At 43.9% G+C, this 27,380-nt stretch overlaps 1 protein-coding gene across 2 annotated transcripts in view; it reads left to right on the top strand.

Moving 5' to 3' along the window:
* Positions 1-3,485: 3,485 nt before the first annotated feature.
* Positions 3,486-27,380, top strand: part of TGM5 (transglutaminase 5) — a 29,427-nt gene continuing 5,532 nt past the window's right edge. The window contains exons 1-9 of one of the 2 annotated variants that reach the window (XM_004687868.2): positions 3,486-3,495; positions 8,043-8,222; positions 8,346-8,585; positions 11,366-11,484; positions 14,460-14,588; positions 15,168-15,345; positions 25,528-25,666; positions 26,316-26,419; positions 26,526-26,765. In XM_004687868.2, coding sequence (XP_004687925.1) covers positions 3,486-3,495; positions 8,043-8,222; positions 8,346-8,585; positions 11,366-11,484; positions 14,460-14,588; positions 15,168-15,345; positions 25,528-25,666; positions 26,316-26,419; positions 26,526-26,765 — 1,339 coding nt within the window. The remainder of the gene's footprint in view (positions 3,496-8,042; positions 8,223-8,345; positions 8,586-11,365; positions 11,485-14,459; positions 14,589-15,167; positions 15,346-25,527; positions 25,667-26,315; positions 26,420-26,525; positions 26,766-27,380) is intronic. The other variant, XM_004687869.2, reaches the window with a different exon arrangement.

The following is a 27,380-nucleotide window of genomic DNA, read 5'->3' on the forward strand; positions in this document are numbered from 1 at the left end:
TTTTTTGAAGGCCTCGCTGTCCCTCATCCCATAACTCCTCGATGAGGTTGGGTCAGGAAGTAGTTCCCACGGAGAAATTCTGGCAAATGTTCAGGCTGTGGAGCAAGAAGGAGTCACAAGCCAGGCCAGTATCCAGTCTCCCGACTGCTACTCTTCACATTCCCGCCCCCCCCACCTCAGGCATCCTTGGAGACTGTTGTCCTCACATTATTTTGGCTGGTGGTTTTAGGATCCACATAAATCTAGGTGTGCTATTTATGCCAGCAGTGTCAAGCTGAGCTGTCTACCCTATCTTACAATCAGGTCGAAACTTCAATCCAAAATATGCATTAATTGGAGCTTTATGAGTAGCAGTGCAAACAAGTTCTTATGAAGTAACCCTAGCAATCATTTTACTATCAGATCTCTTACTAAGTGATATCATTTCACGTTATCAACCCTAATTATTAATCAAGGATATATTTCCTTAATCTTTCCCTCATGACCCCAGCCATGATGTGGTTCATTTCAACCCTACCATAAACTAACTGCACTCCATTTTACCTAACAGAAAGAGATCAGAGCAAGTTCCTCATTTAAATGTTGAATGCACAGTAGGTTCATCTGTCTTACTTTTTCTAGCAGAATGCACCAATATTATCATAAATATTTTCCCAGCAATCCTTTTCCTAGGCATATTTTACAACCTCTACATACCAAAACTATACTCAACCAATTTGACCATTACCCCTTTTCTAATGGGTCCCTGCTGCTCTTTGGCCTTATGTGATATGAAGCAAAGGGCTCTGGGATAAACCCTAACTCCCCCAAGTGCAAAATGGTAACCTGCTTCCCTCATAGACTTGCTGTGAGGATCAAATGAGAAAGTTTTCTGAAAAGCAATGCAAACTGCTAAGGACATCCATGTACCCAGTTCCTCTGATGGGCTTCATTACCCCTCCTGTGGACCGTTTCCATTTCTGGGAGCAAGAAGAGGGAGGAAGCCACCTGTATATGCCAATTCTGACTTCCCTTTGCAGTATTCTGTGGGAAACATTCTCAGCCATACCTCAGAACTGGGCACCCATACAGCCTGGTGTCCTGACTCTACAAAGAAACTGGAACTTGCCTAACTATTCTGGGAATTCGTGACAGATTTGTACCTTTGTCTCTTGAGTCTTGGAGAGATCTGAAGGTTCCTGACCTTTACCTTGTGAGAGCTGGCCTGCCCCATGGAGATGGCAGGTAAGTTCACACCTCCCTGAGTGTCCAGGATCTGCTGTTTCCTCTTCCTGAGAGTCGCAGCCCTGCTTCCATCCAGATAGGAAGGTGCTTGTCAAACCTGCTGAGCTTCCCTGGCTGGCCTCTGCTTCCTGACCATGGACCAAAGGATAAGCTGCTCTGATAGGAACTCCCTCCCTCCTTAGTACACACCTCCTCCTCTATAACCTCTGACTGATGATTTGTAGGAATCAAAAGAGAGGCCCTACCTGTAAATCAGCTCAGCAGGCCAGCATCTTGAAATGGGCTGTTGCCAGATGGCCACTGGACACCTTCCTCTTTGTCCACTCCATGTCTCCAGACCCAACCTCCCTGTCTCCACTCACAGTTAACCTCTCCTGCCTATGTATGTTCTTTATCCCAAAGTAAACCATCTCAGCTAATGTGGCAGTGGGTTTAGGCATTTATCCATTTATTCACACATGGGTCATTTTTTAAATTAAGTTCACCCCATCAATCAACAAATCTAAAATGGAAAATTGACCCTGTTTTTAAGACACTACATTAAACATGCATGCAAGGGTCTGGAGTCTGCCTGGGTTAAAATATGACTCCATCAGTTCTTAGGGAGAGCGCTTGGGAAAACTATTTAATGTGTTTATGCCTTGACTTTCTCATCTGCAACACAGGAACAATAATCATATGTGTGAGGATTAAGCCGCACAATGCACACAAGAAAACAAGACTGTCTATAGTCTAAAAGTGATTACTACTTCTACTAATAGTAGCGTTACTATTAGCCACTGTCCTCATTAAGCACTGGGGTATGTTAATAAGACAGAAATCATGCCCTCAAAGACGATTGGGGGGAAACAGGCAAGTATTTATAATATCCAGGTGAGAGTATATTAATAGGGAACACAAACGGGGTGTGTTTAGAGAGCAGGCATAAAGAAGACCTCTCAGAGGGGCGATGCTTAAGCTTGGATACTAACGAAAGTAGACAAGTGAGAGGAGAGCATTTCAGGAAGAGAGAGACCAATAAGCGCCAGAGTGCAGAGGTGCAGAACACGTCTTTATGCCACAGTGGGTGGGGTTTGGTCTTCCTGGATTCCAGGAGGAAGTGAAAGATCCCATAGGGCTTTGGGGACTATGTTGAAAAGTTTGCACTTCACCCACTGTGGGACCCTAAAACAGGGAGCAACCTTGTTCATGTTTTTCAGGAAAAAAAAAATCACTTTGTGACTCATTTGGGAAAAGAATGGGTAGGAGTTGTCCAGGCGAAAGAGGGTGTGTGTGTGTGTGTGTCAGTCAGTGTGTGTGGGGGGGGGGGGGCTGGTTTCAATGCAGGCAGGGCCAAGGGCAAGGAGTGGAGAGGACAGTGTTAATAATTGGGAGTTGAACTGCAGAGACTTCATCTACTAAGGGAGAGAGAGCCGAGGGAGGTCAGGAAGATCCCAGAGTGATTGGGGGTTGGGATGGAGGGTCACTGTACTCACTCACCAGGAGCAGAAATGTAGAGGTGGGGGAGTAGGGAGGAGGTCCGTTTTGGATTGCAGGCAGAGTGTTAGGCAGTGAATTCTATGCATAAGAGATTATAGGGGGCAGAGAGTTTAAAACACAGTAGGGAGGATGGATGTTGGTAAATAAGGTTCCTGAAAAGAGAGATCAGGGACCCAGAAAGCAGGGGGCTGCAGAGAGAATTGTCTCACTGGAGGAAGAGACAAATGGGTGTGGATGCAGGATGTTTGTCCCCACCCACTCCCCATGAAGAGCCCTTTCCTCTTCCTTCCTTTTGTCCCTTTTGTCACTCCAAGGACTTGGACTTTTCTTACTAGAATCAGAATAACCCGCTGTCAGGCCCATGCACCACTATTTCCAGAACTCCTTCAGGAATCTTCTCAAGTTTTGTTGTTGTTGTTGTTGTTTTCTTTACTGTTTTTATTTCAGATGTGTTTGGGACCTGGCAGGTCTCACCTGAGACAAAAAAGAAAGATGCCAAAATCATACCAAGGGTGATCTAGAATAGATTCTGTTTGCAGTTTAGATCCAGAAAGTGACTCTTCTGGATAAAGGAGAGAGCTAAGGTTTAGAGCAGAGTTCTAGGCTGAAGAGACTCTCAGCTGTAGACTATAGTTTGGGGATCCTGACAGTCCTTCCTACAGGGACACAGCCCCCTTCATCCCTTAGAGACCCCAGCAGCTTACCTTTCCCAAAGGGCTCCCCCACCACAGCATGGCAGTGGCTAGGGAATGTTCCATTGCCCAAGAGCCATCAAAAGCCACATGGCACAAGGTCCTGACAGTTCATTGGCCTCTATGCTTCCTCTCAGTCAAGCAACAGTGCCAAGAAAAACCTGAGGGTAAGTGAGAAAACCAGTTGTGATCTGCCCAGCAAGCAGGTGGCAGTGCAGCAGCTGGCCCCGCCTTCAGTGTCTCCTGGAGTCTTGGCGATGGAAAGGAAAGCAGACATTCTAGGACCAGTTTCCTGAGGCTTCAGGCCATCTAAGTGACCTGTGGGGAGAAGCCCAGAAACCAGAAGCAGCCACTATGGATCAAGGTAGGTAAGGTTCATGACTTTGCTGGATTTCAGGGACAAAGATGGCAGGGAGATTATAGGAAGTCAAAGGAAGAGTAGATTCAGAGAAAGAGTTGTAAATAAAGAACTGAGGCAGAAAGACTAGAAACCCTGGGAACCTCGGGTTTTGTTGGTAGCCTGAGGACCAAGAGACTAGGTGGAGGCTGACAGGTAAACATAGTCAAACAACGTTGTGCCAACATGCCTGCTTCTGCAGCAGCCAGGAATCTGGGTGCTAAAGTTCCTGTCCTCTGCCATTAGCTGGCCCTTTGACACTGGACAAGTTACTTCTCTAGTACCAGCCCCAGTGCCTGAAAAATGAGGGGGTTGATCCAGACAATCGTAAGCTGTCTTCCAGCTCTGAAATTCTCTGAATCTTCATATCTTCTCTTTTCCCCACCATTTCTGAATGTCTGTTCCTCATCTCTGCCATTCTTTCCAACACTACCCTTCTCTTCAAATCAACTCTCTCTTTGAAGATGAAATGGTTAGTTGAAACCATTTGGAAGAATAACCTAACAGCTTATAACAGTCATTATAACCTAACAAGTGTAACAGCTTCACAGTCATTTACTTTTTTGTGTCTAAATTTTTATTTTTTACTTTTTCTTATTTTTGATTACATAAGAAATATTCAGCTGGCGTAAAATGATCTAAAATTATAGATAAAGCTATAGTTTACTAGCTGCCATCCCTCACCCCAGCCTCATTTCCAGAGAAATCAGTTACCAGTCTTTTGTCTATGAATTATACACACACACACACACACACACTCACACATATTCATTTGAATATCTATTCAATTTAATCCATGGGGAGAGCATATATACCTTTTCTATATCTATGGCATAATCACATTGTACATATTTTTCTATAGTTTGGCTTTTATTTAACTCAACAGTGTCATGGAGCTCTATGCATGCCATCCAATACCTAAACATCTACCTCAATATTTTCCACTTTGCATAGTATTTTACAGTATTGATATGAGTAACTTATTTATTCAATCCCTTATTCCTGAGCACTTAGGTTGTTTCCCATTTTTCAGTTGTATATGTAATGTTGTAGTGTACATCCTGACCTATGCCTCTTTGCACTCATGTGATGTGTCTCTCAGGATAGCTGTTGAGATCAACTACTTTAGAAGTTCTTCCTTTAATTTTCTTTCTATCATTTTACCTCATCCTCTCCTCACATCAAGGAGCATATGTAGCTAATAATTAAGTGTACCTCCTTGCTGGATTGCTGGTGTCTGGGCAGAAGAATGATCCTTATATCATGGGCAGAGATAACTTGACCCATGAGGTAGCCAGAGGATGAGATCAGGCCCCAGGGTTAGCTATTAGGCAGACGCTGTCACACCTTTTGATCACTCTGGTCCTGTGCCCATCCTGAATCAGAGCCAGTGATCAGTCTAGTCAGCTGGTCTCCAACGTGAGTGAGCTGCTTTTTCTACTTCTAGGAAAAAGTCACATGCTTTCCCACTTGGCAGTGAATTCTGCTCTTTCTATATGAGTAGAGCCAGCAATGAGTGGGAGGTGTTGGATAGAGGGAAGAGCACAGGTCTAGGACCAGTAACCCCAGGTTTAACCTTACGCCAGACATTTCACCTACCCGAACCTTCGTTTTCGCACATTCAAGAACAGATGACAAGACATTTCATCCCTCCAATACTGTGGTGACTATTCAGTGAGAGAATTGTCTCAAAAGACCAAGGAAGGAGTCTGCACATAGTAGGCATGCCCTCACCAAAATCTGAATTAAGTGCAGGTGATGATGCAAACAATAGAGGAGTGTTCAAAACAACAAATATTTTTGAGTGTCTGCAAGGTGCTGATCATTGCTTAGATTTCTTATAAGAAACCCATAGCCCACTCCCCCATCCTTTCAATCCCTGGCAAACCTTAATCTGCTTTCTATCTCTATGGATTTTCTTATTCTGTATATTTCATATGAAATGAATCATTTAATATGTGACCTGTTCTGTCTAACTACTTTCACTCAGCTTAACATTTCAAGTTTCACCCATGTTATAGTCAGCCTTCATTTGCATGGCTGAATAATACTCCATTTTACGGATACATATTACTTTCATTCATTCATTAATCAGATGGACATTTGGGTTGTTCCTATTTTTCATTTTTATGAATAATACTGCTATTATCATTCATGTTCAGGTTCTGTGTTTTCAGTCTCTTGGGTATACACCTAGCAGTAGGGTTGCAGGGTCATATGACAACTCTACATTTAACATTTTGAAGAACTGTCAGACCATTCTTCAAAGTACCTGCACTATTTTACAATCCCACCAGAATGTTTGAAGGTTCCATTTCTCCATATCCTCATTAACTCACATTAAGTATGGGTTTATCTGTGGATTTTTCAAAGGTAACTTTAATCAGTTTAAAGATATTTCTTCAATTTTCAGAAATAATTTATTTCTTGAATATTTTTATTATGAGAGGGCACTGGATTTTGGTCAAATACTTTGATTCATATTTCTTAAAATGTAGGTATAACTAAGACAAAACAGATCTCTAGTCTCATTGGCTTACATCTAGTGGTGGAAGACAGACAAATAAAACATTAATACAACAATATCTGAATGCCATATGCTAAGCCTGAAACTAGTAGGCTCCCAGTAAAAGATGGTTGATATAAATGAACAAATGAGCATGCACTAGTCACTTGTTAACTAATCTGTTAATATTCTCTGTGAATGACATAGTTAAGTGTTGTATATCAGTGGGAGAGGGAAAAAATCTCTATAGACTAAGAGCTTCATGAGAGGGGTGGGTCTTAAAATGGAATTGGAGGGCAGGTGCAATTTATTTAGATGATGAATAGGCATTCTGAATTGGGGCTATAGTAAGATCAAAATACATGGAAGGATAGGGCTACCATTTGCTTGGGGACAGACTGACTGGAGAAGCAGATTTATGCTGGGAGTAGAGAGAAGTAAGAAGCAAAGGTGTAAATTAAGGCCAGGCATGGAGAGTCTAAAGTGTCAGGTTAAAGAATGTGTCTTTTATTCAGTAGACTAAAAATATCTCAGAACTATTAAGTCAAAGGATGGTATGATCATGTTTTCTTGAATGGAAATCTGATGATGTGCTGAGGATAGGTGGTATGGAAAGACAGGACACTGGAGACCCGATGAAGGCTGCCACTGTTGCTAGGAGTAGGGTAAGGAGGTCAGAATGATTTAAATTTGTGAAGACAGAAATGGATACCAGAGATGCTTTAAAGGAACAAGTAAAGGAACTTGATGATATATGAATACAGACAGATTGGGAAAGAGAGGGTTAAGTTAATTGTGATGTAAAGGTTGTGAACCCAGCTTCCTGGGTACCGAGGGAGGACGATGGTCAAACACAGAGAAGTCAGAAATGGAGCCTATGGGGTGAGACACACCTGAGATACAACAACGTTTTTTATGACAGCCTTTCCAGAAGGCTTTCTTTGTCTTCAGCATCTCTGCAACAGGGCACCGGGCCCCACACTAGTGGTGGTGAGAGGACCAGCTGATGGATAAAAGAATAGCAGCTATGGCCCTCCCTGGTGGCACAACAGGTTAAGATGCAGCACTGCAAGCTGGCTGCAGCTGCTTCGCTGCGAGTTCAATCCCCTGTTCCAGAGGTGACCACATGGCCGGCAGATCTCTCCTGATGCACCCACTGCTCCCCTCAGCAGTGTACTTTGTCAATCTGCTGGTTCTGCTCCGCACTCTGTCTCTGGTTAATCCTCTCACCGCCCCTGCACCTCTGGCTTGTACCCCAGCTCTTTATGAATAAATTAATCTTTAAAAAAAGAAAAGAAGGTAATCTAGGGACATGATCCACATCTGGAGGAGGTCATAGAGGCAAGAGAGACTGTTAGCTTGAGTACAATGAAGTGGATGCTGGGTAAATGTCGAGCCATTAGACTGAAGAGAACAAAAAAACTTGGTCAGCTTGCAAGTGTCAGACTGAGACAGAAAACTAAGCAGTTCCAGTAGGGCTTAAGGGAGATAAGGCTGGATGGTCAGAGAAGCAGGGAAGTAAGGGAGGATGGAGTAAGAAAGTAAGTGGCACTTGTGTGCGTGTTTCCTCATTTAGTTCTCATACCCTCCCTGTAAGGCTGGTATTATGGGCTCTAGTTTAGTGATTGAGATTCAGAGAGGCTAAGTTTCTTTCTCAAGTTTGCATAGCTTGTAAGTAGTGGACAGAACTGGTTCAAATTCCACAACCATGCTTTTTCATTTGTCCCCTGACCACCTATTACAGGACTGGAGGTGGTCCTCACAGACCTCCAGAGCTCCCTGAACAATATTCTACACCACACAGAGGAGATCAGTTCTGAACGCCTCATTGTTCGCCGGGGCCAGGCTTTCAGTATCACTCTATACTTTAGGAACCGGGGTTTCCAGCCTGGCCTGGACAACATCATCTTTGTGGCTGAAACTGGTAAGGATTCTGGCCAACTCACTAGGCTCTGTATGTGGGTGTGCATGTGTGTATGTGTGTTTTGAGAGAATTCTCGGGAACTGGTAAGTCACTACGAGGACTTCAACTCTGTCTCCCTTCCAGGACCACTGCCAGACCTGACCAAGGGTACTCAGGCTGTGTTCAGTCTGGCTGGATATAGAAGCCCCTGGATTGCCTCAGTGAAGACCAATGGGGCAACCTCCCTGGAGGTGAGCCTCTGTGCCCCTCCTATGGCAGCAGTGGGTCGGTATCTCTTGAAGGTTCGAATTGACTCCTACCAAGGGTCTTCCATAGCTTACCAGCTCGGGGAGTTCATCCTGCTCTTCAATCCCTGGTGCACAGGTAAAGCCTTATACTTGTGTGAGGGGTGCCTCACCTTTACGCCTTTGTCTGTGCCTTAGAAAGCAGGCTCAAGGATTTCTGATTCCCTGCTCTCTGACTACCCACAAACTTCCCTGACCCCATGTACTCAGCATCCATTCCCAACTACCAAGAATCAGGGTATGGGTATTTACTACTTATTTTTCTCTTTGGAATTTAAAAATTATGAACCAACTGATCTTTACTGAAAATGAAAACTATTTCCAATTAGGATTGGCTACTTTCTCAAACATTAAAAAATTAATTTATTTTTAACTGAGGTAATATTGGGGTAGCTCCATCAGGTATTACCACCATAGAGCACCCACAACCAAATCACCCATAATTCACCACCACAGGTCAATGTGCTTCCTTTCCTCTTTGTTCCTATCCTTCTCCTACCCACCCTTTCCCCTCAACTTGGTGCCTCAGTTCTGTAGTCAGCTATCAAGGGTTAGTTTTTCAGCATGTCTTTATCTGAATATTAATTTAATTATTCTATATTCCTCTTACTAGTGACACCATCTGGTAGATCAAGCATATTTAAGTTAACTCAGTTTTTTTCATTAAAAGTATAATAAATGCATGCATTGAATATTTGTGGAATGAAGCAAAAGGTAAAGCAAAACTTTATCCCAGTCTCCAAGTTCTTTTCTCTAGAGGAAATCAGTTTAACATTTTCCTGTAGACTTGCAAAAATGTTCTATGCTTAAGCAAAGGTGTATTTGTCATATACATATAAATGTGTGAGTGATTGTGTAATATATCTCACAGATGGGATCATATAATAGATAATATGCTCTCTTGCTTTTTTTCATTTAACAGTTCAACTTTCAACATATTTTCTTATCAGTAAATTCTTTTTAACAACTATACTTTATTCTACTGTTTGGATATAGCGAACGTTTTTAAATAGTTCCCTATTTATAGGTATTTTGAATGTTACCAATATTGTATTAAACAGTGACTATCCCATACGCCCCACAGTATCTTTCCTCTATGCCAACTCTGAAGTCAGAGACAGTAACAGAGGCATTAAGACATGGTGTGGGCAAAATAAAGCACAAGTAGGAGGAGAGAGTAGGAAGAGGAGCAGGAAGAAGTAGAGAATAGGTCTGGTGGGCTTTTGGGAAAAGGCCAGATTCAACCATGTCACTTCTGACTTAGAGGATGTCCTTCTCCTCTTTATCATTCTACCTACTGCCCCAACTTTATCCCCAAGCTAGCTTCTTTCCCAACCAAGCCCAACGGGACTGCTGTTGTTCCAGAACCTAGAACCCTGGTTGATTTACCAGCTCTCTAACAGCCTCCCACTGACCTGTCACTGAATGTTCAGCACGCTTACCCATCAGCCAGGTGATGATGCCCTACCACTGGATCAGGAAGGACAGCTGTCTGTCTTCTCTCTGTCTCTTTTACACACACACGCGCGCGCGCACGCACACACACACACACACACACACACTTGGTCTCTAAGACTGGGATTTAGACAGGTACTTAAGGGCTCTTCTGAGATGTAGAAAGCAAAGTGCTACTTGTGGGGCCTTCTCTTTCGAGGTTTGTATCCACCTAGGTTCTAGAGAAACCCAATATGGGGGGTAGGTGTAGCAGTCGTAAATTCAGGACCAGCATTTGCCCCATCCAGGATATTTTCTCGGGAGTACCCCATATAGCTCAGGTCACTGCTGGCTTCTGTGAGGAAGGGAGTGGGTAGTCTCAACCAGGAACATGTAACCCCAATCACACTGGTACAAAACCTCAGTAAAAATGTATCTTAGCATTTTAACCTCCACCCACTAATGTCCTACAGGCTATGTCTAGGGTTGCCCGTAAGGAAAGGTGGAGAGCATCTTCAGCTCAGGTCAGGCAAGATTTCCAGACTACTACAAAGAAGGCACCTTCCCCAATGGCCTTTTGCTTATTTTAGCTTGAAAAGATATAATTTATATCATAAAAGCAATACAAGTTCATACCAGAAAATCTAGAGAATGCCAATAGGCAAGAAGAAAAAAAAGCACCAATTACTATTAACATTTTTTTTAAGAATAAACTTCAAAATCTGTTCTTATATACATACATTTTTAATAAAAGTCAAATCAGATTATGAATTAACTCACTATTATGTAACTTATTTAAAATTAATGTATCACATGTAGATTTCCATATCTATAGATACAAAATTTTGCACTTTACCATTAATAATAGTGCACAAGTTTCTGTGGTAGGGAATATAGTTCCTTTCAGCTTTTCAGTGTTATAAACAGCTCAGACATATAAACAGCTCAGACAAATAGCCTCAGTCCTTCCTAAATACTTTCCTTAGACTAACTTCCTACAAAAGGAATGATGAGGTGAATGTCAACTCCCAAGTTTGCTCTTTTCCATCTGGGATTATTTGAGTATGGAAGAAAGAGCAGGGAATATGGAGTCACATGAATTGTTCGTTCAAATCTTACTCTGTACTTACCGTGTGATTTGGGCAAGGTACTTACCACTTTGTGCCTGTTTTAAGATATTTATCATCCTTAAAATGTGACTAGGATATAAGTCTGCTTTGCAAATCAAGAAATTCCCCAAAGGGAATTTGTGTGTTTGACTTTACCTCATGTTCATGTTGAGCCTATAGCTGGTGTTGGGGTTTGGTGCCCCTCTTTGTCCTTCTCAGAACTCAGTTTCTATGGGTCTGTGCCTTCTGAGCAAGAGAATGGAGCAGGAAAGGCAGGATGGCTTTTCTGCTTTGTGTCTCCCACTTTGACTCCTAGGGGATGCTGTTTACTTGGATAGCGAGCCCCAGAGACAGGAGTATGTTGTGAACGATTATGGCTTCATCTACCAAGGGAACAAGAATTGGATCCGCCCTTGCCCCTGGAACTATGGACAGGTGAGTCTCAGCCCTACTCCCCGGCCCCTCGGGCCCTGGGCTCATGTGGGTAGGGGAGCAGAAGCAGGGGAAGAGGATGCCCCTGGGTGTAGTTCACCAAGAACAACTGAGAGTAACTAAATTGTTTCAGGACCATGTGAGAAGAGACACCAGGGAGCTGAGGAAAGAGGAAGTTGGAAGGGTTCTTTGCTGATCATAACAGATTTGGACAATGGGGTATTATAGGAGGACAGCTAAAAGCCTTCCCTCGAGATATCTATCAAGTATAAATGTGAGGATAAAGGGCTAGTTACTCTTTATTGTAATTGGGCTATAGAAAGATCAAAACACATGTATGGGTAGGGCTGCCATTTGCTTGGGGACAGATTGGCTGGAGAAGCAGATTTATGCTGGGAGTGGAGAGAAATGAGAAGCAATGATAATCTGCTTGATAATCTGCTTCTGGTGGGGACCCAGTTCACACTCTCTTAGTTCATCCTCCTGACACCAGGCAGCAGACTCTAGGATCAGATGTGCCACACTGGGGAAAGTATGTCCCCTAAACACCTCAGCTGGAAGCGGGGCTCATGAACAGCAACATACTTTCCCTATTACCTCTATTGCCTCTTTATCTTATTTTTTGTTAGTTTTGGTTGTATAACTTTTCTATTATAAAAGTAACACAAGTACATTTTTAAAATTTTACAAGGAACACTTTAAAAATGGATACCTAAAACATGAACATCACCCCAAGCACTGTATTTTTTTTATTAAATATATTCTACTTAAAGCTCAGTTTAGGGCAGGTGCTCCAGGAAGTTCAGTATCCGGTCAGGGAAAAGGGTTCTTCAGGCTGAAACCCAGTATTAGGAACACTGTCAGGGAGAAGAGCTACCTGGCTGCTCAGAAGGACTGTCAGTTAGAGTCCTGGGGGCGCTTGCGGAGCTTTGTGTGTTTGAAATGGGTTCCTCTTCTCCACTTGCCTAAGTAGAACTCAAACACACAAGGTCTTCAGGGCCAGCCTAAACCACTGGGGTATTTATAATCAAAATGAGACATGGAAGCTTCAACTGGCACCAACAGATATTCCCAACTCCTCTCTCAGCATAAGGCAGATGGGAATTCTGTCAAATCTGTGAAGAGTTTTTCAACATCTTTCAGAAACAGAGAAAAAAAATTGCTGCTTTCTGAGCCTTGGGTCCTTCCCTTTCTCTTTTATTTACTGAACACATACTGAAGGCCTGGGCACTACGTATTTATGTCCATGTAATTCAGGACAATAAACACTGAGCTAAGAAAATGAATAAAGCATTGCCGGGAGTCCATAGTGTAATGGGGACTCAGATACACAAGCAGATCATTTATCCCACAAAGAGATTTGTAAAAAAGATGGACAGGCAGGCTCAAGAAGCCTGGGAGCCCAGACTTCTTCCTTGAAGAGATGCTTAAACTGAGCTATCTAAGTTAAGAATGGTGGGAAAATATCTCAGGCAAAGGGAAGCGTGACAAAGACACAGAGGTAAGAAAAGAGCTTACCCTAATGCCGGGATTACAAGGAATCTGATGTTGCTGGAGCAAAAATGCGGGCCTGGGACCACATTGCCGATTTTTAGGCCACAGAATAAGTGATGCCCAACTGGCTGGGTCGTCCTGCGACTATGGTGGTTGGTCTTGGGTTCAGCCTATGGCTGTTGGACCACTTATTAAGCATTCCCAAGCAGGCTGCGGGGGCCGGGGACTATGCTAGTAGGTCGTGGAGCCCCCCTAGGGCTGTTTGACCGCTAATTAACTGGTACATGAAGTTGAAGTAGAAGGGGGCCAAGTCAGGGAGGGTCAGGTCTTGAGTGATTCTGTGGGGTGTAGGGACCTTTGAACATTTTTTAAAAAGATTTATTTATTTATGCATACAGAACTGGGGTACAGGCCAGAGATGCAGGGGCAGTGAAAGGATTCACCAGAGACAGAGCGGGGAATAGAACAGGCAGATTGACCAAGTACACTGCTGAGGGGAGCAGCAGGCGGGTCAGGAGAGGTCTGCCACGCCATGTGGTCACCTCTGGGGCTAGGGATCGAACTCATGCAGAAGTGGCTTTAGTTTCTTAGCTCTGTGCTTTAACCCACTGCACCACCAGGGAGGGGCCCCCTTTGAACATTTTAAAGCATTAAAGTAAACTGATCAAATTGTCCCCAGGGGAAGATGGATCAGAGAAGCCTCCTTTCCTGTTTATTGCCTAGTACTACATGCGTGCAAATGCATTTATTTACCCTCATACAACAAAGATGCATGGAGTCCCAGTCTGTTCTGGACACTGTGCCAAGTATGGAGTGGAGACATGTGGGAAGAGCTGAAGAGAGACAGAATATATACTCAGGCAGGGAAGACCAATCTTAGCTCCCTCACTGTCACATAATCTGAAGAGTAGGAAGACAGCCAGTCCAGGTTCCTGAGCTATGCCAGACTTGGGCTCAGGAAAGGCCTCAGAGGAACTGGCATTCACAACAAGACTGAAGGACAAGGAGTCAGCCTGCCTTGGGCGGGAAGTTTCCATACCACACATGCTATTAGTCAGTCCAGAGCCCCTGAGTCATGGGTGCCGTGCAAGTCGGCACCAGCACCTCAGCAGTCTGCCAATGATGAGCTGGGTAAGCAGGTGATATTGGAACATGAGGCGATGTGTTTCTGGCCTGGGCATCCCCAGGACTCCAGGAGTGTGGGACTGAAGGGAGAAGAGGGAGAAATAGTTTTCAACCAGTCAGACTCAGCTGAAGAAACTCCAGCAGCAGCAACAGCCATTTTAAAATGGAAGGGATTTAAAATGCACATCCAAACTGGGCGAGCTGTAACCCCAGCGCATAGCTACCCAGGAGGCAGTTCATGGCCATGCTGCTGGACACAGTGTCCTTCCAAATGAGTGAAAAAACACTGGTTGTGGCCGACCAATGTATTTCTTTGCATACTTGTGTTGAACTTTTACTCTCTGCATCTCCCCTTGCAGTTTGAAGAGAACATCATTGACATCTGCCTGGAGCTGCTAGACAAGAGCCTGTATTTCCAGATTGACCCAGCCATAGACTGTGCCCTGAGGGGAAGCCCTGTCTACATCAGCAGAGTGGTGTGTGCCATGGTGAGGTCCCAGGGGTGTCCATGGAGGGAGGATGCTGTGCAGAGGGAGCCTTACCCACTCACAAGTTGCCCCCTTCAGCAAGACAGTAAAGAGCCGAGAGAGCGGCTCTCTGACAGTGTGGCTTAGGATGAGACTGGTGATAGAACATGGATAACAGGTTTTCTCAACTGAGCTCTGAGCTAGCTGGGTGTGGGCCATCATCTTGATTAATTCTAAATTGCCTGCTTTTGGAAAGGTTAAGTATAGCTCTGGTTTTAGAAATGATCTTGTTTCCAAATTTCCTTTGCTCTGAAGTATTTTTAGAAGCTCTTGGAGCCAAGCACTAGCTTTACAGGGGGTGGGAAGGAAGAAGGGAGGGGAGAAAGGGGTGAGTTGAATCAGGATAATAAATAATTAACAGTGGAGCACAAGTCAGAATAGCCTGCTCCCCACCCCATCCTTTCCCTAGAAAGTCTGCAAATTATCAGGTAAAATGAGATCAAGGTCCCCACTGTGTCTGAGGCCCATGGGCCTTGCAAAGTTGCCCACACATCAAGGAAGAGGATGCTTCTAATGCTTCTATATATGACTTCTCTTCAGATCAATAGTAATGATGACAATGGGGTACTCAATGGAAACTGGAGTGAAAATTACTCAGATGGCATCAACCCTGCAGAGTGGACCGGTAGCGTGGCCATCCTGAAACAGTGGCATGCCACAGGCTGCCAGCCAGTGAGCTATGGGCAGTGCTGGGTCTTTGCTGCTGTCATGTGCACAGGTAGGGAATGAAAGGGCCCCCTGGAAAGCCCAAAATGTGTCATGATTCATGTATTAGCCCTCTGAACCATTGTTTTTCTAGTCTCTAATGGTTTCTACCAAGGGACATTTGAAAGGAAGCCCTTTCCAATAAAAATGTCTCATCACTGATTCCAAACTTCATATAGCTAGGTTTATTCTCAGAGGATGGTTCTGAGGTAGAATTCAAACATTTCCTGGGGACCAGGGTCCTTCTCTTGAGCTTGGGAAACCTGAAAGAATATTCCTGGGAATATAGTTGGAAACTATCTAGGTCCAAGCAGGAATGAAGGGAGAAGTCAGGTAACTGGAAAACTTGCAAACAGATTGGTGGCTTTTTGAACATGAGGAATAGGCTTAATGAAGATGGGGCTGGTGGGGGGAGGGCTGGTATGTGTCTGAGCAGTAGTTTGGGCAATGTGGCCAGATAAAGATGGCAGCCAAAGTAAAATGATCTGCAGTATGGAGTTGTTACAAGTTCACAGGGTCTGAAAGTGTAATCCAAGTCAGGGAGTTAGGACATGAAGGAAAATAGAGATCAGCTTCTCAAGTAGGAAGTGGATGGTGCATTAGTAGAAGAAAGCTAAAAGAAAGAAAAAAAAACTTAGGGAGGAAACATGGCAAACTGAAGTTGACTTGAATGTGGTAAAAGGAATAAGCAGAGGCTGAGGGAGGGGTATGTATACCTGGAAATGAGTCACATACTGGAGGTAGCAAGAGAACTGCCTCACCCGGGCCAAACTTGCTCCTGCTTTTTACCCTCCCACCCTGCTTAGGCCTCATGCTTAGGCTGGCTCTCAGCAATTTGGCATACATACCCATATACCTGACTTGAGTCACATCAGGGAATTATTATTCTTGTTAGCTGGGGAAACAGGCAAAGTATGGCTTTTGCTTACGGGATTCCTTAGTCCAATCCAGGGAGATCAGATCTGTCTCCAACTTGTTGCTTACTAAGAACTCAGATCTTTTGTATAGTCAACCCCCATCTGATAATGCCTGGTACATGTGTGTGCTGAACCCATCTCTGGGTTCTGCAAGGGTACCAGGCAGTAAGGCCAAGCCTTTGTCCAGGAGCACAAGGAAGTTTCTGTCAACAGTCTTGAGCTACCCCTCCTCTGTACCTGTAGAGCTCCTTCTCAAGTTGGACAGCATGGTTGCCCAGGGGTAAGAATCTAGAAATTCAATAGCTTTAATACTCAGAGTCATAGAGATTTGGGTCAACTGGGAAGACTGGGTCATCCAGGGAGCAGGTGCAAGATTGACAGGCAGAGAATGGGTTGATCTTATGCATGATATAGAGGGAAACTTCCTGTGTGGGAGGAAGCCTAGCATCTGATGGGCTGTGTGTGTGTATATGTGTGTGTGTGTGTGTGTAATGGGAGAGGGTCAGGGTTGTGGGTGTGGTTTTCTGGAACTGGGTGATGACAGGTGGAACCAGTGAAGGGAGATTATGCAACTGGAGCAGAACAATTAAAATGTTTATGAGAACTGTGGCCCTTTAGTGAACTGGGAAGCAAAGGGTTGGGCAATTTGGGTCAAATGTGGCCTGGTTCAACTGTGGCTTAATGAGTAGCCACCTGAAAAGGCCACCCAGTTGTATATTAATAGAGATATCAGTTTGAAAACTCATTCTTTCATTCAACACATATGGAGTTCTTATTCTACACTCGGCTCTATGCTACTAGGACTCTTGTTTCGATTAAAAAAAATCTTTTTAAAATTAGTACTTCTTAACAGAAAGAGGAGAAAAAAAAAAGCTACCAGTACTCTTGAATACAAAGATGGGTAGAACCCAGCCTCTCCTCTCCACTAACGCTAAGGATTTAGTAAAAATTCTTAACCCAATACAGCTGGGGAACAAATTGTTTGCTATTGTTGTGATTGGTGCTCCTATAATAATCACAACAGCTGACAGTTACTGGGGACTTATGAGGTGCCAGGCATTATGCTGAACTGAACCTTGACAAGCTACAGCAATGGTGACTGTGAATTCTGGATGTAGACTGCTTGGGTTCAAATACCAGCTTTACCATTAATTGGCTGAATTGTCTTGGGTAAGTCACTTACTTTGTGCCTCAGTTTCCTCAGATGTATGATGGGGAAACTAATGGTACCTACTTCAAAAGGCTGTCAAAAAGGCTGGAGGTGCCAGCCTCCTGGGAGTCCTAGTGTTGTCTCAGTGGACCTTCCACATGACCTTACGAGGTAGATTCTTCAGCTTCATTTTTCAGAGGAAACTGAGGGGCAAAGCCAGCCTCAGATGTAGGTCTGGCTGACTCTATGACCAAGCTCTAACCCATTAGGAAATACTGCTTCACGGGACCTTGTTAGGAGTTGCCATTTATTCAGCTGCCCCTTCAGGCACATGCTGGGCGTTTTCTTTCTAAGCCTCACTATCTGCAAAGTAGAAATCCTTAATGTCTTACAGATGAGAAGACCGAGCTTTAAAGTGGCCAAGTAACTCTTGTCTGACTCAGAAGTGCATTCTCCCCTCTGTCACTCAGTGTTATCTTTCATATGCTTCAAACATATTGATCTCAACTTCCTGAAGAAAAATCACAAAAAAAGGATACTTTATATGCATCAAGGATAAGATTATACTGTTTTAGACCAGCTCCTTCACATCCATTTTATTGGCTGTTAACTCTGGGAATTTTAGAGAAATTCCTGGCCCACCCTTCCTGTGCTCAGAATTGGCTGCCCTGTAACTCTCGGTCTTCAGGCTTTTCCTGTTCCAGCCATCTGGTCCAGTGACAAAGTTGGGCTCTTGAGCCCTTGATTGAGGTCTGTGAAGTAGCCTGGTTGCCTTCTACAATAGCCAGGAAACAAAGGAGATGGTAAAGTTCTGTTGACTAAAAATTCTCCCCAAAGTCAGGCATTAAAAAAGTCACCTAATCTATGATTCCATAGATGTGAAATGCCTAGAAAAGGCAAATTCATAGAGACGGAGAGGAGATTGTGGTTGTCTGGGGCTGGGAAGGGGGAGAATGAGAACTAAGTGCTTATTAGTTTTCTTTTGAGATGATGAAAATATTCTGGGGTTAGAGAGAAGGAGTTGTGGCTCTACCTGTTAATGTTACAAACCAGTGAAACGTACACTTTTTATGGTATGTAAATGATATCTCAATGAAGTTGTGTGAAAAAATAAATCAGGCATCCTAGGAATGTCCCCAGTCTGTACCTGCCCACAACCATATGAGATGGGAGCGGGGGCAGAAGCAGCACTGACAGGCTTAGGGGTGGAAGACAGATGTGACGGTGAGCGGGTGTACAGAGTGATCCTCTCCTCCCTAAAGTAGGGCACTGTGCCTAGAGCCATCACGGGAAAGGTGTGAGAAGTGGTGTGAGAGATGCGGAGGCTGACGGCTCTGGGCTGGGTATTCTCCTCCAAACTACCACGTATAGTATTTTATGTATTTGATCCCATTTAGGCTTTGGTTTATGTCCTCTGCTTCAAACTTTTTTTAACACCCCTGAGCTAGATGTCTTCTAAGAGTTTTCTCACTCAGTTGCAGAGTGCCCTCTGTTAAGTTTCTCATTATCTTCATTTCGAAACACGTTTTGTTTTTACTGATCCCTTAGTTCTCAAATAAAGAAACTCAGCCAAGGCTAGTGTGCTATTTTGCTTCAAACTTTCTTTAGATTCTAGTCCAAACTACTTTTGGGAAGTGCTCTGGCTTAAACACAAATCTACCATTAGTCTTCATTGATTTATGAGATATCAAGGATTGTACAGAATGTTCCTTCATTGGATTGTGGGTTAATGTATAGCAAATGCTTAGAAAGACCCCTGGCACAAGGTTAGTTTTATAATAAGTGACAGCTTTTGCTCAGACACTGTTTCAATTTCTGCCTCTTGGGCTCTAGTTATCTGGCTGGGTCTTGCTCAAAAGGTGTTTCTAGCCACCTTCCAAACTTCAGTTCCCCACTCTCCCTATCACTTTTCTTCTTTTAAAAAAAATCTTTATTTGCTTTTATAGTTTAAAGGAGTATTTTCAATTAATTTCTTTTTTTTTTTAAGATGTACTTATGCATACAGAACTGGGGTGCAGGCCCGAGGTGCAGGGGTGGTGAGAGAATTTATCAGAGATGAAATGGAGAGCAGAACAGGCAGACTGATAAAGTACACTACTGAGGGGAGCAGTGGGCCAGCCAGGAGAGGTCTGCTGTGCCACGTGGATCACCTCCAGGATTGGGGATCCAACTCCCACTGAAGCGGCTGCAGCTCTGTTGCAGTGTTGTGCTTTAACCCATTGCTTAGCCAGGGAGGGCCTCACTTTTCTTTTTAAGTTTATTTTTAACTTTATTCCTTAAATATGATTAAGCTAATCATATTCTTAATTTCACAGAATCCATCATAACACATCTGCTTCAAGTTCTTCTTTTTAAAAATTTAATTAATGTATTTTTCTTATTTCTATTTCCTAACTTGTCCCTAGTCCTTTAGTGATTAATATTAGTATTATATTTGAATGTGTTCTTACAAAAATATGTTATCTTTGTGAAATATTTTTTCCAGATTTTTTTGTTTTATTTGTTGTATTTTCATTTAGACATCCCATTGGATTTTTTCTCCCATTAGATCCACTTCTCCTCTCATTATAGCCATGTTTTCTTTTACTTTTAGCATGGTTACATATTTAAATAACCGTTATAAGGTCCTTGTAGGCTAATTCTATTATCTCTGTAATTTCTGGATCTAGGTCCACTAAGGGATCGCTTTCTGCTGATTATGGGTCATATTTTTCTGCTTCTTGATATGATAGATGGTATTTTTTAAATAGGCTTAATTTATTTATTTACTTTTAAATTTTTTTAAAAAGATTTATTTATTCATACAGAACTGGGGTACAGGTCAGAGATGCGGAGGGTGAGAGGCTTCACCAGAGACAGAGTGGGGTACAGAACGGGCAGATCGACGAAGTACATTGCTGAGGGGAGCAGCGGGCGGGTCAGGAGAGGTCTGCCGCACCATGTGGATCACCTCCGGGGCATGCGGGAATCGAACTCATGCGGAAGTGGTTTAAGCTTCTTTGTTCTGTGCCTTAACCAGCTTCACCACCAGGAAGGGCCAAATAGGCTTCATTTTTTAGAGTACTTTTAGATTTCACTGTCACTTCAGAAATGAAAAAGTGGTTTGAATATGAACTCATGATGAGTGAAGAGCTAAGGCAATATTACATCTTGGCTATGAGATAGCTAAAGGCATGGCAGGAAGTTGAAAAAAGTGATACCTTTACCATCTGGAAGTTTAATAAATCTAGAGAGAAATTAAGATATGTGAAATATCATATTTCAATGGGATCACTTTAACTCAGCTGGAGCTTTGACTAAATTCTTCAGTATAAACCATGAAAGTATGGCAGCAAAGCTCACCAAATGAATTTTGATAAGCTGAACTCTAACTTCCCATTGATTTTCCACATTTCCACAGGGAAGATGGGATTGGTGGAGGTCAAGAGAACTGGTGAGAAGCTTTCACCACCAGTTGTGAAATAGACCCCATATTTTAAAACACCATCAGCATGGTGCCCATGGCTTGCAGAAGTTTCTGCTCCTGCAAGGCAAAATTTTCTTTCTAGCCCAGTGACTGGTTCCTCACAGGACCTTGGCACTGAATGAGTGCCAAATGGCTGAGTGAAGAGCCATAGTACTTACTGCCCAGAGGGTGGTGTGATTTAAAATGCTTTGAGAAGTCTGCAGTCCTTTCCAATGCTCAGGTCAAGTCTACTTTGTTCAAGTAACCCTGTGAACATATGCAAACATACACACACACACCCATACGGGTTTCTCTTTTACAAGAGACTCAACTACTATGAAATTATAAATAAGTCACCTGATTCTCATATGAAATTGTGCATCAGAACTGACAGTCTGAAGAAAATTTGTCCCTGGGAGAAGATAGCTAACATTTCAACAGGAATTTCATTAGTATCTACTCTGTGCCAAGGACTGTTATAGGGATGAAAAATTGCCCCAAAAGTCCCTGATATGAGTAACTTGCTCATCTCAGCATTTATACTCTGATTGATAGGCTAAGACAAATATGTAAAATCATAGAGAACTTCAAGTTCTTCATCTGACAAAATGTGTAGCACATACTTTGTGTGATTGGGATTAAGAAAGGTTAGTGTAATTTGGAGAGTAGTTGCTGAAATTTCACAGAAGGTTCATTGGGAATGAAGTGATACTGAATTGTCTAGTGAAGCTGCAGTGGCTTGTAGTTAAAGAATGGGAAGGTTTTTAGATTAAAGAAACATGAATTTAAACCTTGCACCGGTTCTCCTCTTTCTGCCATTTGATCTCAATCTTTCTAAACTAATTTTCTCCTTTCTAAAGCTGGAATAATCATAGAGCTATGGAGAGGGTTAAGTGAGAGCATGCCTGTGTTGTACTTGGCACCACACATGATATTTCATGATGCACATGAAGTCTTCAACAGGAAGATAAAAATACACATTCAGCTTGGGTTGCGATTCATGACAGCAAGGGCCCCATACACACTCAAGATTCAAATTCAAGGCACAGAAGTGACAGATGAAACCCCAAGAAAAGATGAGCTCTTGGTAGGGAGACAAAACAAGGACTGAGGGAGCAAGATCCCAGGGAATATGTAGATGTATCAGTCTGAGTACCTTTATTTCTCTTAGTGTGACACTGAAGCTAAAGTCATGGCCTCACTCCCTATATCAGAGATCATTTTTTCCCCTTCCTAGATTCACTGTGACAACCACTACCCTTATAAGTCATGATGAAGAAGAAAAGTGCAAATTCATTACCACTCCAAGCTTTTGCTCTACCGACAGTCACATTTGGTACCCAAAGTATAGCATGCAGTTATGACAATGCTATACAGAAGTCAGAAATCACCAGTGTGGGAGGAGATTCAGGAGACACTATTCATTCACTCATCTAGCAAAGACACACCAAGTATCTACAAAATAGGTCTGATCTTGTATTATTAATGGCTATAGAACGACAAAGTTAAATATCACACAATCCTGTCCTCAGGAGTGCAGACTCACAAACTGTCACAAATCCTGTGCCATGTTGAGTGGAGGACATCCACTGCCAATGCCAATAGGTAGAAAGTGCCCACCCAGCCACACTGAGCAGTTGTTGATGCCACCACTGACACAGTGGCTGTTCTTAAACTCATCAGTCAGGGAGCAAAACAGAAGAGGCTTGCTCCTGCTTTTCCTGCCCAGCCCTCCTTGGCATGTTCTCTTATTAGCATGTTATCCACCCTCCTGATAGTAATCTTAGCATGAATCTTAGCCTATGCAATGCTTCTGACTCACCTGAATGTTCTTTCATTACTCTGTCTCAGGTTCCTTCAGAGGCAGCTTTTCCAACCTTCACCCTGTCCTCGGAGTCTGTCTGTGTCACCTCCACCTAGAACTCACTTATTAGCACTGCTCACTCCCAACTCTTGGCCTTGGAACTGCAGGGAAAGCTCCAAGCTTCCTTTAGGGCTTCTTCCCCACATTCCCCCCAGTCCTGGGATACATTCAGAGGTGTGTCCCTACACAGAGGTGTGTCTTCAGAGATGGACTAAAGAGGCTTTGTGCCACAGTGTGAGAAGGAGTCTAAGCAAAAAACTATAAGCAATTAAGTGTTTCATATATGTATTTAAACTAAAAGCTATAAAACTTTTTTAAATGATAGTAGTATGTGCGAAGAATGCTTAGAAATATCTGCATTTTTGACTCATTTTATTTGATAAATGTGAAAATGCTTTGGATTAACAGGTGAAAATACTATGATGTTGAACTCTGTGCAGAGCGTGAGGAGGGAACCTCAGAACTGAGTATGTTTAGCAGCAAAAAGATATCTGAATGATAAGCTTTGCTACTTCCTTCCTAGCTGTGTGACCTTGGTCAAGGTATCAGACTTTGCTTTGCCTCTGATTCTTCATCTTTAAGACACGGTTAATATTAGTAGCTAACATGGTAGAGTTGTTCTGGGCCTTTTGTAAATAAAATACTTAGCATCAGTTGTTGAATTGGGTAGACTGTCACTGCTGGACCTGAAGGGGCAGGGATTCTGAGGACTATGGAGGAGAACTATAGTGTACTAAAAAGAGTACAGAATGGGGGGAATAAGGCAGAGGATGAAAAGAAAAGCAGTTTGCTGGCAAAAGGAAGGGATGTCCCCTCAGGAATAAAGAAGACATCCTTACAAGAATTTCCCTACTGGTAGACGCTCATTTTCTAGCCCTTCTTTACAAGCTGTTTCTATGATGCTTTCCTTAAGAAGCTTCTGAGACAATACACTCATTGAAAGGGGGAATCTAAGCCATAGAACTCTTTGCCTATGACTCTAATGGTCTGAGGAGCAGGGATGAGATGAGGAGGTGGTTGACCGAGCAGCTGCTAAGGAGGCAAGCACATCCGACCCTCCCTGTCCTGTTGTGCTTGAGTCCCCACAGGACTCACAAGACTGCCACAAACCTGACAAGTTAGAGTGGTGATGCCTGCCCCTGCCAGTTGCTCTTTGCTAACTTCACCCAGGAGTTGAGGTTCAACGTGGCCCTCATTGCTGGGAAGGGACAGAAACACGTTGAGTTCTGGAGAGGTAGATGAGCAAAGAGGTAGATAGGCAACTGCTCACTGGCCTCTAGCATGGATGGTGGGCTTCTCCCCACACCCAGCGTCACTGATGCTGTGCACTACCTCAAAATTGAAGGAGTATCCCACCACCCAGACTGGGCACATCAGGAAAGTGTGCTTGGCACCTACCAAACAAGTTACTTGCCCTTTCAAGTCACAGGAACATTCAGAGCCTTTGCCACAGTCCCTCTGCCTTTCTGTAGTCACAAAAATGTTTGCTCACTAGCCACAATTCAAAAGATTCCCTGGTTACTGGTGGGAGCTTCCATCAGGTACTTAGGTATGGACAACATGACCCCCTTCCTCCCACCCACACCAGGAAGGAGGCTAGTTTTGTGTGATGAAATAGCAGAAGTTGGATAGCACCATGGAAAAAACCAATTATGTCTTGATCTCAGCCTCTCTGACTGCTCCTTAGTAACTCAGACCAGAACACTACTGCTGTAGCCAAAGGTACTCACGTGCCTTAGTCCTTGTTCGAACACAACGTGCCTGCACAGACTAGCTGGGTGCTGCGGGTGGTGCTGGCTTGGAAGAGGATGGCACTGTGGTACTGTCCCGGGGCTGAAGGAAGACTTCGAGCACCTTCCACAAGTCCCTGGATGTAATGACTTTCACTTGTGAACTCTGAGCCCTGAAGCCCAGAGCATTGGCTTAACACTGGGTTTTGTGTTATGCTGCTATGAACGTCCACCTGAGTTGGGGGAGAGGAGGAGGTAGAATTAAAAACAAAATGTAGCAATAGTTTAATCCCAGACAGTTGAGAAATACATTGTTTTCACTTCAGTGGCTTTTAATCCTGTTTATGAAGTTTGTTTTTTCTGTGTGTTTTCTCTTTTTGCCAAAATCAACTGCTTGGTGAAGCCCTTAAAACCTCCTAGCTGTGTATGCATTAATGTTTCAAGCCAGCACAGGAATATTGGAAGCTGCTTTATAACAAGCTGAGGTTGGTTGTTCAAATCTGTGTGTAAAGAGGATAAGGTGGAGCATGCAGAGTGCTTCCTGTTGAGTCTGATTCTGCTCAGACTGGTCCAGGTGCCCCCTAGGGGTTGCCATGGCTGGGGCTGGCATTGATCTTGGGGATGCCTCCCTCCCCAGACCATTTCCCCTGTTATTAGTTAATCTCTTTCCATATTGGAAAAAGAATTCTGATGGTCTCAGTCAATAATCTTTGAAGAACACAATTCCAGCTAAATATGGTTTGAAGGATAGAGGTGTGATCACCAGGAAAGAAGGGGGACCAAGTTGGTTTGTTGGCCCAGGCTGGGGCACTGACCACTAGTTAAACTCTCTGTTGGACTAGTAGTGCGTATCTGAGCAACCAGCATTCTAAACTTTTCGGGCAATCTTTTCCCTGGGCCCCAGGGGAGGAGTGCAGGAAGGCAAGGCAGGAGGTTGGAGTGCCCCAACCTCCAAGTGCCACAGTCAGCTCCTGCCAGATCCTGCAGAAGCCAATGAGCAGTTTTCTTGGGCCCAGTGCCCTGAGTCCAGGAACCTACAGAATTCCTGAACGCACAGCCCACAGGAGATTTTTCTGTCTTTTTCTACAGTGATGAGGTGTCTCGGGATCCCCACCCGTGTGATCACCAACTTTGATTCTGGCCACGACACAGATGGAAACCTGATCATAGATGAGTATTATGACCACACAGGCAGGATTTTGGAGAATAAGAAGAAAGACACTGTCTGGTGAGAGAGAACCTCTCAGATTCTTTTTAGGGCAAACCCCACCAACAATAGGAGATATGGCGGGGCATGATAACAGCTGTCTCATGCCTGCCCATCCATCACCACCCCCAGGACCTGAGGTCCCAACCCTAAGACTTGGAGATAGCTGAACATAAAAACAATCATTCTGGGTTTAGAACCCTCACATCACAAGCTCTCTCTTTGTCTCTTGACAAAGACTGATTTTACCTCATTGTCACCACCATCATTTAGCCTGTGGGTATAACCAGAGGAGGGCCTAAAATCTTGCGTCTTACCCAAGACACAAGGCTTGACACCTCTGTGAGCCAGCAACACACACAGAAAATGATGATCTTTTTGAGAATGAATGAAGGATTATTAACTTCATTTTAGTCTGGAAGCCTTCAATGGATTCACAAACAGGTTCGGCAGATGAAAGCACTTTTCTGTACAAGCTGAGGTGCACAGGAGGAACAGCTGTCACCCCCTCGCCCAAAAGGTTAAAGTCCTAGAGTGTGCTAAGTCTTTCTCCCTAGTGACCCATTCACTCATCCATCCCCTAGGGGTTTTGCTCCAGAAAGAAAACAAGCACCACAAACTCTTTCAGCTTCACTTTACACCTATTCGATTCTTTGGCTTCTCTCCCTAGGAATTTCCATGTCTGGGATGAGTGCTGGATGGCTCGAAAGGATCTCCCTGCTGGATATGGAGGCTGGCAGGTGCTGGACGCCACCCCACAGGAGACCAGCAATGGTGAGGCACTCCAAAAGAGAAGCAGAACCTGCTCCCACAGCGACAGCCTCTGCCCCTGCCTGGCCCTCCAGCAGCAGCCCATAGAGACTCTTCTGTTCTCCTTCAGGCCTCTACTGCTGCGGCCCTGCCTCAGTCAAAGCTATCAAGGAGGGAGAGGTGAATCTGAAGTACGATACACCCTTTGCCTTTTCCATGGTGAATGCTGACTGCATGTCTTGGCTTGTGTATGGTGGGAAGGAGCAGAAACTTTACCGGGACACAAATTCTGTTGGCAATTTTATCAGCACCAAGAGTATCCAGAGTGATGAGCGGGATGACATCACAGAGAGCTACAAGTATGGAGAAGGTACGACTGAGTTGGCATCACCCAGGGGCCGAGTCCAGTGAGCACCTTCCCCCTACTCCCTGGAACTGTCCAACCACCTGGGACAGGCCTCTGGGGAATCGGAGGGTAAACACTGGCAGGACCCAGGTGAACTGCAGGGTCCCCAACCCTTCAACTTTAAAATCTTAATTGGGGTGTTTCCCTGCCTCATTTCCTCTACCCCCATGTCTCCCACACAAGCCAGTGCCCTCCATGGGATGCTCACATTGAGTGTGGGGCTATAGAAAGATACTCCACCAACAGTGTATCACTCTTTCTCTCCTAACTTCCCCCCAAATCAACCTCTCACAAAAGATGGCAGAGGAATTAGTAACTCTCTCCTATTAACTTAATTTTATTTAAATAGTTGTGTTTTATACATATTTGCAGGATAGGCTAGACCACCAGGCTCCCCTGAGGCTGATGTAAGCTCAAATGTCTATTGATACTAACACCCCCTACGTAGGATGGTTCTGAGAAGTGGACACCTGGCAGGGGCTTCTTTCCCAAGCCAACAGAGGCAGAAGCAGAGCTAATTAGTCAGATGTAGACTAATTCCTGGGAATTGAGAAAACCAACCACTAGTGAGTCAAGCAA

Source organism: Condylura cristata, unplaced genomic scaffold, assembly GCF_000260355.1.
Source record: "Condylura cristata isolate star-nosed mole 26May11 unplaced genomic scaffold, ConCri1.0 scaffold00023, whole genome shotgun sequence".
In the NCBI taxonomy this organism is placed as follows: Eukaryota; Metazoa; Chordata; class Mammalia; order Eulipotyphla; family Talpidae; genus Condylura; species Condylura cristata.